We start from the raw sequence: 17,643 nt of genomic DNA, 5'->3' as shown, positions 1-17,643 counted from the left end.
AGCTATGCTATTCTACCCCCACATTTGTGGCAGTTCCAGCCTTCACTCACCCCTTGATGACACATTTCAGCATCCTAACCCGGCAGCAAAGGGTTACTTAGTTTTCTGTTGACTTGCTGCACTGGCTGGCTTCATGCATGATCAGATGAGCACGATGGCTGGCAACAGGGGAGGAGTGGGGAACATCTAAATGAAAGCAAGGGATCGTAGCATCCAGCAGATAGATTTTCTTGTGTTGCCATAGAACCAAAAACTACATATTGCAAAATTGCCACTCTTTTTAAGTTTCCCCAAATTACTGCATTCATTTTTTTTGCACCCCACTTCAAGAAGGATGTGGAGAAGACAGAGACGGTGCAGCAGAGAGCTATGGAGATGGGCAGGGGCCTTGAGTACGTGACCAATGAGAAGAGACTGAAGGAGCTAAAACCATTTAATCTGGCAAAAAGGAGACAAAGATGTGTCCAACAGATATAAAGATTTATTTATAACTCTTTAATGAGGGCTAGTGAGTATGCATTTGAAATATTGAATCCATTTTTTTTTTGCACCCCACTTCAAGAAGGATGTGGAGAAGACAAAGACTACAGGAAAATTTCATCCTCTAGTGAGCTTCTACACCACACTTTATGCGCAAGATTCCCAAGTGTACCTTGAAAGTTTACATACTGTAAGGGAAATGAAAAGGCAAATCCTAAATGGCCAGAATATTGATTTTTCTTTTTTTTTAAATCACAAGATATTTTTTAAAATCTCCTCTGGGGACTGAAGGATCTGAGTTGTGATTTCAAAAGCCTCAGGTTAGTAAAACTGCAGCACACATGGGAACTAGCAGCTATCCAGAAAATGCAGTAGGTATGCTACAAAGCAGGCATCCAAAACTTGTGTCCATTGTCATGAGTGGTATGTGGTTTACATAAAGGAATCTAAGAATAGAAAGAGTCTAGCTGAAGTAAACTGAACCTGAATTGCGTACTATAGGAAGAGACTGATGTGGAAAAAGAAGTAATTGGAAGAAAAATTAAATTTTCAAAAAAGGGCATAATCCTCAAAAAAAGGACAAAATCTCAAATGTTTTACCTCACTGAGCCTGTTTTCTGCATTGTGTATGCCTGATAAAAGTTTAATTAGAAATGAAGCGCTACATATTTGCACCTGCTCAATACAATCCCCGGCACCTTGGGATAATAGGGTTTTTCCATTTCTACTATTCATTTTTCTGAAAACCTTGATTTAATCTATATTGCAATATCTATTTTTAATCATTGTTCCTGGTTAATCCAGAGAAGATTACAGGGAGAAACTGCAGGATGCAGTGAAAGTAAAGACAATTTGTTCCTTGGAGTGAAATTTGATGGGGTTTTTTGCCATTACTTTTGGAAGACAACATTGTTATAATTTTACTCCTGGTGCTTACTCATTTTTTTCAGACCTTACTCAAGCAATATTTCTGTTGAATAAGTAAAGACAGGAGCTTGCCAATATAATGATTAATTCCATTAGATTCAGTGCAATTTGAAAAAGAACTGTTTGCATGCTGTGACTTTCTGTCTATTCCATGAAATAGAAATGGAAAAAACAGTATCTAAGTAAAGTGTAGAAAGGCAACTGAAATAGCTTGATTGCTGCAGATGAGCCTTAAAATCATACTATCATATCCCTTGTTTGGAACAGTGCCCTAGACAACTTGTGTGGAATCAGTTTCCGCTTCTGTTCTATCCCATGAGAGTTTTGACATTTAAGTTCAGAAGCATGAGGATGTGATCCACAATGCTTAATTCTGCATGCTCCAGACCTTTAAAATCTGCAACAATAATTGAAATGCAAGATTGCATCCTGTCTACATACCACACCAGAGCTATTCATTTGTTATTATAACTCCTGAATTACAGATTGTTTTCTTTTTAACTAAGAGGTCTAATGTTTCCTGTAAAGGACATTATGACATCAGATTAAACAACACAGAAATCTGTGGGTATTTTAATTAAGCAAAAATATCATAAATGTGGGTTTGTTGTCTGTCTAATGCTCGTACTGTAAGTAATTAGGATCGGTTTTCTTTTACAGGGTGATCAAGGTCTTCCTGGTTCTGTTGGTCCAAAGGTAAAAAAAAAAGACAGTGTCTTTATAGGATAACAGTATCACTCTAATACAGCACATTACTGAAAAGGGCTGAGAAGTCTAAAAGATTATTATTGTGAAACCTAATGTAGTTGGCAAACTTGGCTTCTCAGTTGGCCAAAGTACTTCTCTAAGAAGTGTGGCCAGGAGGTCAACAGAGGTGATTCTTCCCTCTACTCAGCTCTGATGAGACCCCACCTGGAGTACTGTGTTCAGCTCTGAGGCCCCCAGCATAAGACAGACATGGACCTGCTTGAGCAGCTCCAGAGGAGGGCCATGAAGATGATCAGGGGATAGAGCACCTCCCCTGTGAAGACAGGTTGAGAGAGTTGCGGTTTAACCTGGAGAAGAGAAGGCTCCAGGGGGACCTTATTGTGGCCTTCCAGTACTTAAAGGGGGCCTGCAAGAAAGATGGGGAACGACTCTGTCAGGGAGTGTAGTGATAGGATGAGGCATAATGGTTTTAAACTGAAAGAGGGTAGATTTAGATTAGATGTTAGGAAGAAATTCTTTACTGTGGGGGTGGTAGGACACTGGAACAGGTTGCCCAGAGAAATTGTGGATGCGCCCTCCCTGGAAGTGTTCAAGGCCAGGTTGAATGGGGCTTTGAGCAACTTGATCTAGTAGAAGGTATCCCTGCCCATGACAGGGGGGTTGGAACCAGATGATCTTTAAGGTCCCTTCCAACCCAAACTATTCTTTGATTTGATTTCTATTTACTTGTGTCTACTTATGCATGTTCAGTATACGAATAGACTGACTTTTTATTTTAGGGTGACACTGGAGTCACTGGATCAATAGGCCCCAAAGGAGAAGCTGGTGCTGTTGGGCCTCCTGGGAAACCTGGACCACCAGGACCTCCTGGGCCCCCTGGGCTCCCTGGACCTCCTGGACCTCCAGGACTAAGCTACAGTTTGGGATTTGAGGTATTTTGCTATTATGGGGTTTGTTGTAGCTATGCATCTACTTTCTTCAGAGGACGGACAGTGTAATCACCTGTATATTTCACAGCTATTTAAGGCTGAATTGATGACAGATAGAGTCATTCGCTCTAGATTGAAATTTGCCTAGGAGTGGCCTATAATTCCTTTTACATTTGACCATACAATTGGCCATGCTTAGACCATGGAAGTAATGGATTTCCTCGGGCAATTTTCATGAAACTATTCAGTAGTAACAATGTTCAGATGGTATTTTTGATGCTTATATCATTGCTAATAAAAAAATACTCAAATACTGTACTACAAGGGAAAACTTCTTTAGCACTTTTTTTCATGCAAATAATTTAGAGAAATTGTCTACATATACATATAGACCTGACAGTATTCATTAAAATCAAAATGCAGGTCCACCTTAAGCTATGACTTTTCCCATGCTGTCATTCTTGAGGCCACAAGTTTAGTTTAGGCATATCGCTTATGTGACATGTAAATACAGAGACAGATGTTGGACATTTCTGACTTAATGGTCTGTTCTACTCAGAAGAAAAATGTTCTATAAAAAAACATAAATTGCAAGTGCTACTCTTTCTACTTCTGAAAACAATGCCTTCATCACTTTAAGATATGAGATCTGGCCAGCTCAAGCTGAGATTTACATGTCATTTGAGAACTGCTCATTTAGATGATCTTTTTGGAGCAGAAAGTGGCTTTACAGTACAGAAAGGCAAAGGGAGCACACTCAAATTCAAGAACTAGAACTGCTGCATTAACATCTTTGTGAAGAGAGGTTGACAAATTGCCTACATCAATATTCACATATGTGTCTTCCCTTTTTTAGCTGTTTGGCTCAGGAAAGTCTTTCAGAGTTTTCATTTTTTTCATGTCATGGGATATAATACAAGTTTGCATAGAAACTGAGTTCTGTTTCATCAGAGAAATAAGCAATGTTTGACCAAAACTACTGGCCATCTGTAGAATTGCTGGAGTAAAGTGGTGGTGTTTAAAAGGTATGAGTTTACTCACACATGTTTCTCCTAGTATCTGCACTACCCATTTTCTATTTCTCTTTTCTTTACTCTAGAGACACTTTAAGTACTCCAAGCACAGAGGCAACCACTAATTCTTGTTTAGAGACATATTCTGATTTCTGATGTCTGACTAAATAATATTATACTATATACACTATTGGTTTATAATCTCACTGATGTCAGTGGGTTTCAATGGACAAAAAAATCTCTCCAGCAGTTCACAAGTTCTTAATTGCCAGCATTGCAATTGATAGCATGAACAGCATAAAGTCTAAGCATACAAACACTCCCTTGCATTAACTTAGGCACACTATAAAGGCTGAGACTACAGAGTCTCCCATGAATAAATGTGTACTTGTCTCAGAATCAGATAAGGACTACTGGTAAGCCACATCTTCATCCTGAGTTTTAGCCCAGGATGATGGCTTCTCTGACTTACAGTCATCTTCTGTGACCCTTGAGGATCCAGTGTTAAGAGATTCTCCACTCTTCCCCATTCACACTATTTGAGTAGAAGCCAACTTTGCCTTATTATGCCACCAAAGAGTTCCCCTGCAGGTAGGTACTTAGGACCAAACTCTACCGCTTCTGATACCTAAGTCTCAGGGGAGCAAAGTTAGCAGATGAGCAGGAGAGAGTGAAAACTGGAAGTCCCTGCTTTTATGGACACACAGACAGAAGGATCCCTGCTCTAACTGCAAGAACAGTATCTTGACTGGCTTCATCTTGAACTCCATCTAGTCCGAACAGAATTGGCATGATTGTCATTTCCCTGAGAGGAATACTACTGTTAACAGTCTTGCTAGTTCTAGCTGATCTTTTGGATGCCCACCCCTGCCATCTGTTAAGGCAGCACCGTGGTCTGCCAGTTCATTAGGGCAACACTACCTTTTGGTTGGCAGTCTGTTTGTTGCTGTACGGCTGTTTCTGCAAAACATTCCTGTTAGCACTTGTTAGCATCTGTGATCAGCTATGTGCAAAAACCAAATGGCATGGGGTTTTCTGGCACTTACGCTTGCCAAAAGAACAGTTTGAGCTGCAGAAGGTACCTGGTAAACCCATTAAAAACATGCAGATGTCAAAAGCGATGGTGTGTTATATAAAGCAAGCATCAAACACTCTCTTAAAGGGAAAAAATATATTGGCACAGTGGAGGCAAGGGAAAGAAGGACCTAGAAACACAGCTTGTGGTTTACCCTAAGTAGCAAGTGTTTGGTTAAACAGGCCAAACAATATCAGCAGTTTTTCTGTGGATATTTGACACACTGATAGCTGACAGAGGAGGAAAATGAAAGTATGAATAACATTCAGTCTCAGGTGAAGTTACATGAAAGGACTTGAGCCAACCTGATGACTCAGTGTCTCCCACCTTGGTCCCCGAAAGGAAGGACCTGATTCCAGCTGTGCACTCCTTCTGCTTCTCTTGTTCTTGTTCTCGTTCTCATGGAGTTGGTGGAAAAGGGCAAAAGAATGAGATCTCTCTTTTTGACTGGAGTCAGGTCAGTTGATGTTTTCCATAACTTCAGCATTAGGCTGTCATTCCATAGCAGCTTAAGCTGATCTAATTGGTCTTCCACCCTTTCCCTTACACCATCTCCAGAGTGCATCAGACCTATGGTAATCTGAGCCATTTCAAGTCACTAACTAGCAGAAACCTAAGTAGGCAAGGAGTATGGGTCCTCTAAACATGATAAGCTGATGCAAGGGCTCATTGTCACTAAGAGGTGGAGATTCTGGGCTGCTCCTGCTCCTCCTTCCATCTGCAGCCATTCCTGGCACATGCCTGCCCTTCACACACACTAACATCCAGTGTTCCATCAATCCTTCCACAACTCAACTTAATTCACTAAAATTTTAGGGAACCATCCCACCCTCAAAAAGTAACCTATTTTCTGCCATTTTAGTGATTTAAAGTGGCTCACAGAAAAATGAGAGGATTCAACACATGGCACTGATGTTGAACATGAAGGCTGTATGGCTGTGAGAAGGGGAGTGAAGAGAGATCAATATTTTCCCTTTTCAGAAAAAGGAAACAATTAAGCCAGTACAGCTGCATTTAAAACTGCAGCTAAAAGCAAGTGAACAGTTTCCTGCTGGCATGGTTCATCCAGATGGTTTGAAGAACAGTCTGACAAGTTCTAGATTAGGCATAAGGTAAGGGATAGGAACATGTGGCTGGGAAGGTGCTGCGGATAAAACAGATAATTATGGCAGCCTGCACTTTTATTTCTTTGGCTGCTTTGGAACTGGCAGCTCCTGGTTCTGCCAGCGGTTTGGAATATCGCAGTCAGAACAATGAGAGCTGGAGGGAGGTTGCTGCTTTCTGCATAGTCTCCTTTAAAACCCATAGAAAACCTCCACAGGAAATATGGATGCTGCTTTCAAGGTCTTCCACTTCACAGAGATCTTTCTGAAGTCATCAGAGGGCCATGACAATGGTCAGTGGGCTGGAGCACATGACCTATGAAGAAAGACTTGGAGAACTGTGCTTGCTTAGTCTGGAGAAGACTTAAGCATATTAGCAGCTTTCTGATACCTAGAAGGAGGTTATTGATAAGACACACGGCTAGGATCTTTACAGTGGTGCACAGAGTGATGAGCAACAACAATCATCAATTGAAACAGGGGAGGTTCTGACTTGATACAAGCAAAATATTTTTCACCTTGACGACAGCCAAGCATTGGAACAGGTGTTTGGAGAGGCTGCAGAACCTCCATCTCTGGAGGGTTCCAAGACCTGAGGGGACAAAGCCCTGAGCAACGTGATTTGAATTCAGTGTTGATGTTGCTTTCAACAGGAGGTTGGATTAGGTAGCCTCTGAGATCCCTTCCAACATAATTCTACAATTTTGTGATAGAACATTTTTTTCTGCTCAATTTCATTTCAGCAAGCTGTATTTTAGGCAGGAGTTCAACATTGAACTGTGAGAATTAGGAAGGACCTTTATTTTTTAATAAAGTTTACTGCTCTTAACAAACTGCCTGCAAGTTCTCCCTGCCTTAAATCAATTGTGTAACCCTTACTAGTCATTACAATATATCAGTAGCCAGGTGGCAGGTAAATGCTAAAAAGAAAAATACTGCTACAGCATGCTTGAATATAGCACATACTTAAAACTGTGATGCTGTCTCACTTCTGCCTGATGCTGTCCAGCCTGAAGTGCTGGAGAAATGGTGTCAAATTGGCAAAACTGTAAAGATCAGAGTTTCTGTAAGGAAGATCAACATGCCCTTATCACATCTGAGTGGAGCCTATCTCCAGAACAGCATGCACTGGTCAAAAAAAAAGTTAATGAGAAAAGATAAAAATATTTGTGTTCAGTATCTTTCCAGTTTTTTTACAGGACTCCAGAAAACAGAGCAGTTGAAAAAAAAAAAAAGGATAAAAAAAAAAAGAAAAATTCTTAAATTCTGTAGCATTTTTTCTCTTCCATTAGGACATGGAAGGATCAGGTAGCGTTGGCCTGTTAAGTGAATCCAGAATTCCAGGATCAAGAGGGCCAAAGGTAAGTACATGTTTGGGGGTAGGAGAGTGTTGTTTGTTGTCAGCGGGGTTTTTTTCAAAAACAAAAGTGTCCTCCTCTCTGTTTTTTGGAAATGCATATCCCCAGTCAGCTATAGATTTGGAGTCACTGCACTGCACTGGATTCAGTTGCTCTAGAGTGACATTACAATAACTGTGTCCTCCAAATAATCTGAACAGTATTTCTCTGATATCTGGTTAGCTGATGATTTTTGGAGTCTGTTTTGGTATATTTTTGAGAGATTAAAGGGTGAAATAGGGCTTTTTGTATTATCTAGCTCTCTATTTCTTGTTTTACCCTAATAGATGCCCTTCTTGCATATGAAGATGAATTACATATGAAGATGAATTACATGAAACTGAAATGTTACAGTTTGACAATCAAATGTGCATAATCTGAAATACCACTTAATCTAAAAAAATGTTCCCAGTTGTATGGAAGCAATGTCCCAGAAGAAGGGAACTTTTTTCCTCCATCACTTTGTCTCAGGAGATTTTTGCTAGTGGGGGATGCTTTAAAGCACCAAGTAGGGAATATGGGAATACAATGCATCAGTACTTACCAGATATTTGGATTTATCTTCATTCTTAGCAATAACATCAAAACTGCAGCCTATGATGCCTCCCCCAAAGCAGGCAATTATTCAGCATTTCTCCTCCCAGAGCTGCCTGCATTGTTCTAGTTTGGTCTTCAGAAGTCTTGCCCCTGTGCTCACTCCAAAATAAACATTCAAACTTTCAAAGCATAGCTTTCAAAGAATGAGTCTTGTTGCCCAAGTTTGGAGAAAGTGTTGATGATGATGACCTTAGGTTATGGCAGATGCCAGAGTGAATACTAGGCAACAGTGCACTGTCTCTGCAAGTAAGGCAAACCCTGTTCTGGAATACATTAGAAAGAGCATTGCCAACAGATACAGAGTTGTTGTTATAGCCCTTTACTCAGGGCTAGTGAGGCTGCATTGAAATGCTGAATCCATACTTTGTACCCCACTTCAAGAAGGATGTAAAGGCGACAGAGACAGTCCAACAGAGAGCTGTACACATGGCATGGGGCCTTGAGTACATGACCAGTGAGGAGAGGCTGAAGGAAGTGAAATGGTTTAGTCTGGCAAAAATGAGACATAGAGACAATCTAACAGCTGCTTACAAGTCTTTGAGGGGCAATTGCAAATATGATGAAGCCAAACTGTTCCTCATAGTGCCAGATGGTGCAACAAGGGACAGTGGTCACAATTTGCAGCTTGAGACATTCAGGCTGATCCTTAGGAGAAACCTTTTCATTGGGAGTTGGTGCAGAACTGGGGCAATTTGCCCAGGGAAGTTGTGGAAGCTCTGTTCTTGGAAGTTTTCAAGACTTTGCTGGAGAGACCCATGACTGACCTGATCTAGAGCTGGTTACAGTTCTACTTCAAGGGGGTGACTGGATTAGATGGCCTCCAGAGGCTCTGTACAACCCTGTTTTTTTGATTCCATGAATCATCAGAAATGAACTGAACATTGGAGACAGGAGCGAGTTTGAGAAGCTCTTTGCTGTGCTGGTTTAAAGTACTAGTAATTCAAAGTCACTGGAGTTATAGCTGACTCAGTTTAATATCTTACAGACCTTTGTCTCCTCATATCTTTTTCTAGATACTAAAATGTGGCACAAAAAATACAGATACAAAAATAACAATAGAATTTGTTAGCTGAAACAAGCTAGTGTCCAAAATGAGATGTCCAAAACTGCCCATTCTGACCTCCCTAAATGACAGCCTTACTCTCACTTTTGGTTTTATAACAGGCATTGTTTCCAAGTAACTCAGCTATAAATACTGAAAAAATATCTTACTGCAGCTGAACAAAATCCTGGAATTTTGTTTTCCTGTTACTGCTTAGTCACTCCACAAAGTTTGAGTCAGTAAAGAAGGCACATAAGAACTTTCCTGTAATCATGAAAATGATTATACATACTTACTGGTACTGCATGAAAGCATTATGAGCCACTTACACCCTATGACAAATTACATTTATTTATATTTGTATCTGTTGAATTTTTTATTAATCTTTTATGAGAAAGTAGTGGCTATGTTTTGAGGTAGAAGTGTCAAATTTATTTTGTTTGCAGGATCAGCTATCATTTCCAAGGTTTCTATTCTCTTTCTTCTACAGATCAGTGTAAAGTTTTGTTGGTGTTTGGTTCATTAGTGTCTTGTCTTCATATTCCAGATGAAGACCACTCAATCACTTCGTTGGATACTTTTTTTCCCATTCAACTTTCTAAAATGATCAGTCATGAACTGTTGTTCATTTTACCATCAGAGAGTCATAATTGTACTTTACAACTGATGTCACCGTATAGAGACAAGGGAGGAATTTGCATGCCTAAATGTTTTTTCAAGCTACTTTTAAACCTAGCAAGACAATGCCGTGTTGCCTCTAAACTGCTAACAAATCTTGATTTTAGTCAAGGAAGCAAATTCAAAAAACTGTAAACAATTTAAAGAAATCCCTTGCAACAAATGCACTTGGACAACTTGATTTCTAATATTTTCTAAAAATATGTATAGCATGCAGTGGCAAGATTAAAGTTATCTTTGTAAGAAAAAAACCCTTTAGATCTTTGCATGATAATATAGAGCAAGGCAGTATTTATTAGAACAAATCTAAACCAACACTTACATTTTATTACTCTCTGTTGATACTACTGGTCTCCAACATTGGTTTTGTAACAGTTGTGATTATGAATTAGGTTTTTTTCTGAGAAAATTTATTATGAAATGCTACGTGGATTTACCAGTAAATTCAGTGTAATTTTATAGGGTTCTGCAGGAAGACATGGACAGCGTGGGCCATTAGGACCAAAGGTACCCTACGTAACAAGGAACACTTGAAAGCTAAGCTATTTTGCTTTGGCATACATTTTTTATTTCTATATTCCCAGCATTTGCCTTAACAAAACAGCTTTTGTTTAACATTCATATACTGACTAAGTATAGGACAAATTTTGTTCCCATTTACACTGGGTATCCACCCAGAATGTGTATTAATAGAATAATTTCACATCCACACCAGAATAGTGAGTAAATACCAGCTGGGCCGTTACATTCCGAGGCACTTGGTGTAACATAGAATTTTTGTTTAATTTTTTTAGGACATTTGGCAGTTTCTCTTTGTCGCTCATTTATACATCATTCTGGTTTCCAAGAGGTTACATGTGTGATGTTGAAAGGGAAACCTGCAGGGAGAGACCTTCTGGCATGCTCCCAGAAAGTGATAAGAAAATGTTCTGGAAGGTGCTGGGGGGAAGAAGGGAGATGTCATGACTACTTTGCCTTGGTTTTGATTTGAGCTCAATAGTGACTGAATTTTTCCACTTTGACACTACTATTGGTTAAGTAACCCATGAGGAAAAAATGGAGAGGTGAAAAAACAGAGGAAAAAGGGGAAGATTTGCAGAATGAGGCCTTAGACAGGAAGAGGCTTTTTCTATTCCTATGCAAAGTTCAAGTACCACTCAGGTTAATAGTACAGCATGACAACACCTTTTCAGCACCTTAAATGTAGAGTTAAAGAAATTCGAAGTCTTCATTGCCCCGGGAAATGACAGCAACATTGAGGGAGCAGGAAATGCAAAACAATAGGTGGGGACCCCCATCCTCTCTTCCTAAAATTTACACCTGAACACATACAGCATAGGTCACTCACTACCCAGAAAGCACATTGCCAGCAGTAACTGCATGCATCTGTTTCATAGAACAACAGCAATCAAAGATCTGGCCAGTCCCCTATGTCTAGAGTCTATAGAGTTCAGCTTATAGGGCTGAAAAAAGTCCCTCCATGGGGTACTCCTCCTGTTAATGCTGGAGGACAATATTATTTACGAGTGAAAAAATCAAGGATTTGCACAGCACGTGTTAGTGAATGATACTGCAAAGGGCTGGCTAGAATAGACGTGCTCTCACATGATGCTACTCTATGGACACAAGTAGGTGCCGAGTCTCCATTTTTTGTCAAAAACTTATTCTCTGCCCTTAACTAGAAATTTTGTTTCTAAAATATTGTGGAAATACTGTTTCACAAAGACTTCAGAAATTGAGGTAGCATGATTCCTAGGATTTAGGAACTGGACTGGGGCTGAAAAGATAGTAATAAACCTTGGCCAAGAGACTTCACTGCCATGTACAATAAGATTTTAGTTGTTTAACCTTAAATCATTCATCTCCAAGATCATGGAGACGCAGAAAGGAACATACTATTGCCTGACATCTTCCAAATCAGGTACACTCCAGCAAAATTAATAGAAAGTGGTTATAATACACTATCATTCTCATGGGGATAAATTTTACGCCCACTTTTAATGGTTATAAATGACTTCACTAGGCAACAGTGGCAAAACACAACCACCACCCACTTCCAAAAACCAAGAGTTAATGCATCATGAGGAGTTTAAGGTATAGTTATGTTTCATATATCCTTCATCCTCCAAATACCTCAGACTAGTAGAGCTGTCAGAGAAGGCCTGCTATGTGCTGCTTTTCTCTCTTTCCTAGCAAGTAAGTATAGATCCAAATTCTGCTTTCACTTTTACTATTATGAAAAACTGTTTTCATTAAAAAACAGTCTACAGTCTTCATGCATTCATTAATATAGGCAATCCTAAAAGACAGTAAGCATAAACGTAACATTTGAGGCAATGGCTGTAGCTCCTTGCTGATTTATTCCTGTTTATATTCTGTCTCAAATGAAATAAACTAAATTGCATGTTTTCTGTCTGTAATGAAATCAAGGAATCATGTCTACTCAGAGTTAGAGTACTGCAGAATCAGTCCCGAAGGTGGAACAGGGCAGCACTCATTACATTCCTCATGGTATGATGCAGTGGCTGGGTAGATGAGGAGAGCAGTACTGCAGGGGAGGCTGAGTTAACTGTGTTGAAGGAAGATGGTGGGTCATCTGTGGAGGCACAAGGTCATTCATTGTGGCATTGGTAGGTCTGGGGAATGTTACCATGTGCTGATTTCAGACACCAAAATGAAGATTCAGGCATGTGGTTTGGTAGATGCTCAGCAAAAATAATGTATAGTGACCAGAAACTCTAAGATGTGGGTGGCAACTGGGAGGTTAAACCCCCAGAACCAATTCATAAATGTATGCTGAGCATCACTTTACCAAAAATATGCCCTATTTTTGCTAATCATTTTACTCCATTCAGTCCCTTTGTTTTTAAGGAAAGTAACATACATGTTTAAAATCCTTGTAATTACTGTTCACTTTGATATTTGAGCCCTACTGTGTCTCCATTTCAGGGAGAAAGAGGCAACATTGGTCCACCAGGTTCAAAGGTGGGAAATTTATTTAACTTGATCTAAAACCTCAGTTGTTTCTTCCTCTTAGTTTCCTTTCTTCTCTTAATGCACTCAGGGGATAATGAACATTTCTTGCTCTGTCAGCATATTAAAGGCCAGGGGAGGCTTCTCTGGAAAAACAGAACCCCTTCTCAGTTGAATTGTGATTTTCAGGAGCCAGTGTAACCTGTTGCTTAAGACTGCTGTTTAAACGATGGTTAAAATTGCATTTAAAATCCTCAGGAGCATGATGCCATGGTGTTTTGTGAAGCCATTTACATTTTCACCAGAACAAAAATGAGAATCAGCAAAGCTTATATAAAAAACTAAGTTCCACATGGCCCCTTACTCCTTAATATCATGGTGTGTAGCTAGCACCCCACAGCAGAGCACTCCCCCCATGACCCATGTCTGTGGTACTGTAGTAGATTCATGCCATGTTGTGCAGAGGCCTCAGGAGAGATGCATAACCCCAATCTGGTGTTCAGCCCAGAGGCCACTGTTGTTTATTTCTGTGCTAGAACCTGCCCATCATCCTGCAGCCAGGCTCCTCATAACCCACACCTGACCACTCGGGAGGTACAAGATTATAGAAATGGTGGTTGGAAGGACTTCCAGAGGTCATCTAGTCCAATATCACACTCAAAGCAGTGTTATTACCAACACCAGATCACATCAGCAATGGATTTGTCTCACTGAGCCTTAAATACCTCCAGGGAGGTTCCAAAAACTTTGTGGGATCTTGTTCTGGTGCTTCACTAGCCTCTTTGGAAAGATGGTTACCCTAATGTGTAGCCTGTAGCTCCCAAACTGTAATTCGTCCTAGCTGTCTTGCTGTGTGCAACCTCTGGATCAGTGCAGCAATGAGACCCCATTGACAGGGAAACCCGCCAGTTTACACGGCTGTGCACGGTGTTAGTACTGAAATGGAAGGAGCTGGAGTCCATTCTTTCCTCTCCAATCTACCCTATCATTACCCCTGTCTATTCTTTTCGACTCCTCTTGTACACCCCAAAGCTTATGTTTGTATCTGTGCTGCTTTTTGCTAGTCCCTGGCTGACTTGCCTGCCTTTTGCAGGCATAAGCCAGAAGAGGGCGGTGCTGGGACTCATAGAAAAAATGAATAGACTAGACTAGACTAGAATGGAATAGAATCATTTAGGTTGGAAAAGACCTAGAACAGAATAGAATAGAACCATTTAGGTTGGAAAAGACATAGAATAGAATAGAATAGAATAGAATAGAATAGAATAGAATAGAATAGAATAGAACAGAACAGAACAGAACAGAACAGAACAGGATAATAAATAAAAGAAAAGCTTCTCTTGCATTTGGGACAGCACTGGAATCAAGAGTTGCTCTAGGAAACAAGATAAAAGCAATTATGAATCTATCCTGCTTGCTGAATATTTAGAAGCGTATTATCACAGTCTTCTAGCAGCATCTGCTTGTTTATTTTTTTTAAAAAAACAATGTAGCAGGACACTGCTTGCCATAAATTCCATCTGCTGTACATATTTTGAGTGTTGCCATTTCACAGACATATTTGTCAGCATGGTAATTAAAGCTGATGCTTTGATGCATAGGACAGTTGCTTAACTCTTCTTTTTAATCTGTTTGAGACTACAGATTATTTTCTTAATTATTATATGTACAGTGCTTTGTTCTGTGGTCCCTGGTCTAGTAATTATTATTGTTGATGTGATAGATACATTTCAAACACATGCATATATTGTAAGTGGAGTGACTACAGTGCTATTAAAAATAATCTATCTCTTCAATCCTCAGATTAAAAAATATCTTAGTCCTCTTATATTTTAGCAATGAGCTACATTCTTAAAATATGGAGGGACTTAGAAATAAGGATGTCTCTGGATACGTTATTTACAGTAAAACATCTTACCTATCCTGGATCTTTTCTTCCAAATTAAAATTCATTAGAAAAATCAATTGGTGAAATTATTCAGCATTTGCAATGATAGGAAGCTGATCTGTAGGTACCATCATGCCTGAAATGACAGCATTCTGTTGCAGAAAAGCTGTTGGTCCAACGTTATTTCCTCTGCCCAATTTTTTTTGCTGCAGATAGATACGTATAATTTTCCACAAGCACTGAAGAGACTTAAGTCCGAAGTATCATTCTTACTAGTCATGTAGGTGCCTAAATCCCAGTAGTTGCTTAGGTACCTAAATGCCATTAGCATTCAGAGATACCTTTTATCCTGCACTTGTCTATAAAATGAAAATTAGAGTGCTTCAGAAATTATACTTTATCTTAATAAATTGAGTGTTTATTCCTGAGCTACATGCTTTGCTGATCACAGACAAAAAATAGAAACAACAGTGAGAATATCCTTTCTTAATGACATGGACATATTAAATCTTTTATGCTGGTGGTTCTGTAGAAAGGCATCAGAAGAGAGAGGATTTTGCACCCTATGAACTGTTAATTTGAATTTCTTCTATCACACCAGAAATGAAGCACAGAAGACCATTTGACTTTGGATGCTTTGAAACTCTGTTATTCTTTAAGACACTCCTGTAGAGTATTAGATAGTTCTCAGTGATTTTATTGGGTCACATCCATCCATCCATCCCAGTATCCTATCTCCAACGATGCCAAAAGCATATGCAGTTTGAGCAGATGCTTAGATGCAATCTGGCCTTATAAAAGGGCAAGTATTGCATCATGATTCTCCCAGGTGACCTCCTAGACTCCAACAGTCTGTGATTCAGGGACTTTCTCAGGTAGAAATGGTGTCTGAACCACAATTAGATCTCTTCAAATGAACTTGATGTCTCCCCTTGAACTCACGCAAACTTCTACAATTTACAAGACCTTGGGGAAAGGTGCTCTGCCAACTTAACTACACCTCCCATGAACCTCTTCCAGCTATTTTCATTTGATGCCCACTATTCCTTCTATTAGAAGCTTGAGTCCTTAACTACTAACTACTTTTAGAAGCCTCTACAATATTCTTCACCCACCTCCTCATTTGTCTCTTTTCCAAGCTAAAGAGTCATAGCTTACACCATCATGTCTTATATAGAAGCCATTCTGTACCTTCCATTATTCCCATTGGCCTTTTTGGAAGTTTTTCTAGTTCCACTAGATCCTTTTCAGGATGGAAAACGTGAACAAACCAGCACACAGAATTCAAGTTATGGGCATATAATAAGTATATACAGTGGCATAGTAATGTTCTGTGCTCTTGTTTTCCTGCCCCTTTTATAACAATTTCTTGTATTCAGTTTATCTTTTTGACAGCTAGTGAGCTGACCTTTTAATGGAATTGTCTATGTCTACTCAGTTTTCCTGGTACTATCTACTGTAAAAGCCCCAAAACATTTTCCTGAAGCAGAACAAAAAGTAAGAACAAAACCAACCTTTTCCTAAGAAAAATCCCCAAATACTCCCCCCCCCCCCCCAAAAACCAAATAACCAAACCAACAAAAACCAAACAAACAAACTAGTCCCACTACTAAAACAAAACAGGGCTAATCTGTCTCTTGGATAAATCATTAGGCTGTTCTGTGTCATTTCCTTTACTCTTTCATATGACACAGAGAAAAACAGATGCAAAAAATGTAGCTCATTGTTTATCTGGTCCTTTAAGAATTCAGAGTCTTCTTTCATCATTCTTTCTCTGGGCAAACTGCATTATCATTACTGAGTGATGCTTCTGTTTTTCCCGTAGAACAGAGTAACGGATCAGATGGTTAGCAGTAATATACAGTCCTGCATTAAACTAGAGGAGGGGCTATCAGAGCTTTTGCCCCACATATCAACTCCCACCTACTTTCAATGCCTCTCCCTCCTCTTCCTCCAGCCTGAGACTCACTTAACTGAAGGGTGGAATAACCCACAAAATGTATCTTGGGGGAAAGCGACAGAATTCACCCTTTTGCTAAGTGGAGGTGGGAGCAGTGGAGAAGAATGATTGGAGCTGCATTTTAAAAACCTGCTCTGGAGAGGAGGAAACAGCAGGAGTGGAGAGAGCAGATGACTAATGAGATAATGCTGACTCCATGGAGCCCCCCACAAACCTGCTTCATAGTCCATTCAGAACCATCCTGTGTCCCTCTCAAGAGTGATAGCCCCCTGCTTGTATGAAACTGAATGCGATTTAGAGAGAATAACAGTATATTTGTTGTGGCAGGGAATGCCAGGTACAGATGGAAAACCAGGCCTTCCTGGCATTGCTGGACATCCTGGAGTTGTGGTGAGTAGGGCTATCATAATCTGCAATCACCTAACACACATTGGCTCCCAAACCTATGTCTTAAGGATCAGCAGGAGCCCTAACCCCTTGCTAGCAGTGTGTGGAGAGCTGGGTCTGGGTTTGTCCCACTTAACCTGGAGCAGTTACCTCAGACACCAAATACAGGAGCAGAGTGTCCCCTGCCTTTGCTCCCTCATCAGTCAGAAGTGATACAGGTATCTCCAGAGGCTAGTTCTGATTCTTTGATGCTCCTTTTGCTTTTAATTATTCAGAAATCAGCTCTGCTTTTAATTACAGGGAAGTCAACAGGCTCATAGGTGATTTTAATGTATTTCTCACGCTTAAGAGCCACAAGGATTACAGAGCTGGGGAGCCCTATGGCTCATCTCCTGCCACCCTCCTCTCACTCATGCCAGACAAGCTGTCTGCATCCCCAGCACAGTGAGTTGTACTGAGGGGCTGATCAAGCTTAGAAATAACCTG

General features: G+C 40.0%; 1 protein-coding gene across 1 annotated transcript in view; it reads left to right on the top strand.

Annotated features, from left to right (window-relative positions):
* The window catches only part of COL15A1 (collagen type XV alpha 1 chain), a 165,774-nt gene that overhangs the window by 101,057 nt on the left and 47,074 nt on the right, over positions 1-17,643 (top strand). Inside the window, exons 15-20 of the mRNA XM_075705876.1 lie at positions 2,068-2,103; positions 2,895-3,047; positions 7,528-7,596; positions 10,412-10,456; positions 12,899-12,934; positions 17,098-17,160. Coding sequence (XP_075561991.1) covers positions 2,068-2,103; positions 2,895-3,047; positions 7,528-7,596; positions 10,412-10,456; positions 12,899-12,934; positions 17,098-17,160 — 402 coding nt within the window. The remainder of the gene's footprint in view (positions 1-2,067; positions 2,104-2,894; positions 3,048-7,527; positions 7,597-10,411; positions 10,457-12,898; positions 12,935-17,097; positions 17,161-17,643) is intronic.

This window comes from Pelecanus crispus, chromosome 2, assembly GCF_030463565.1.
Source record: "Pelecanus crispus isolate bPelCri1 chromosome 2, bPelCri1.pri, whole genome shotgun sequence".
Lineage (NCBI taxonomy): Eukaryota > Metazoa > Chordata > Aves > Pelecaniformes > Pelecanidae > Pelecanus > Pelecanus crispus.
The sequence above is the reverse complement of the archived record's forward strand: the minus strand, read 5'-3'. Positions and strand labels throughout refer to the sequence as shown.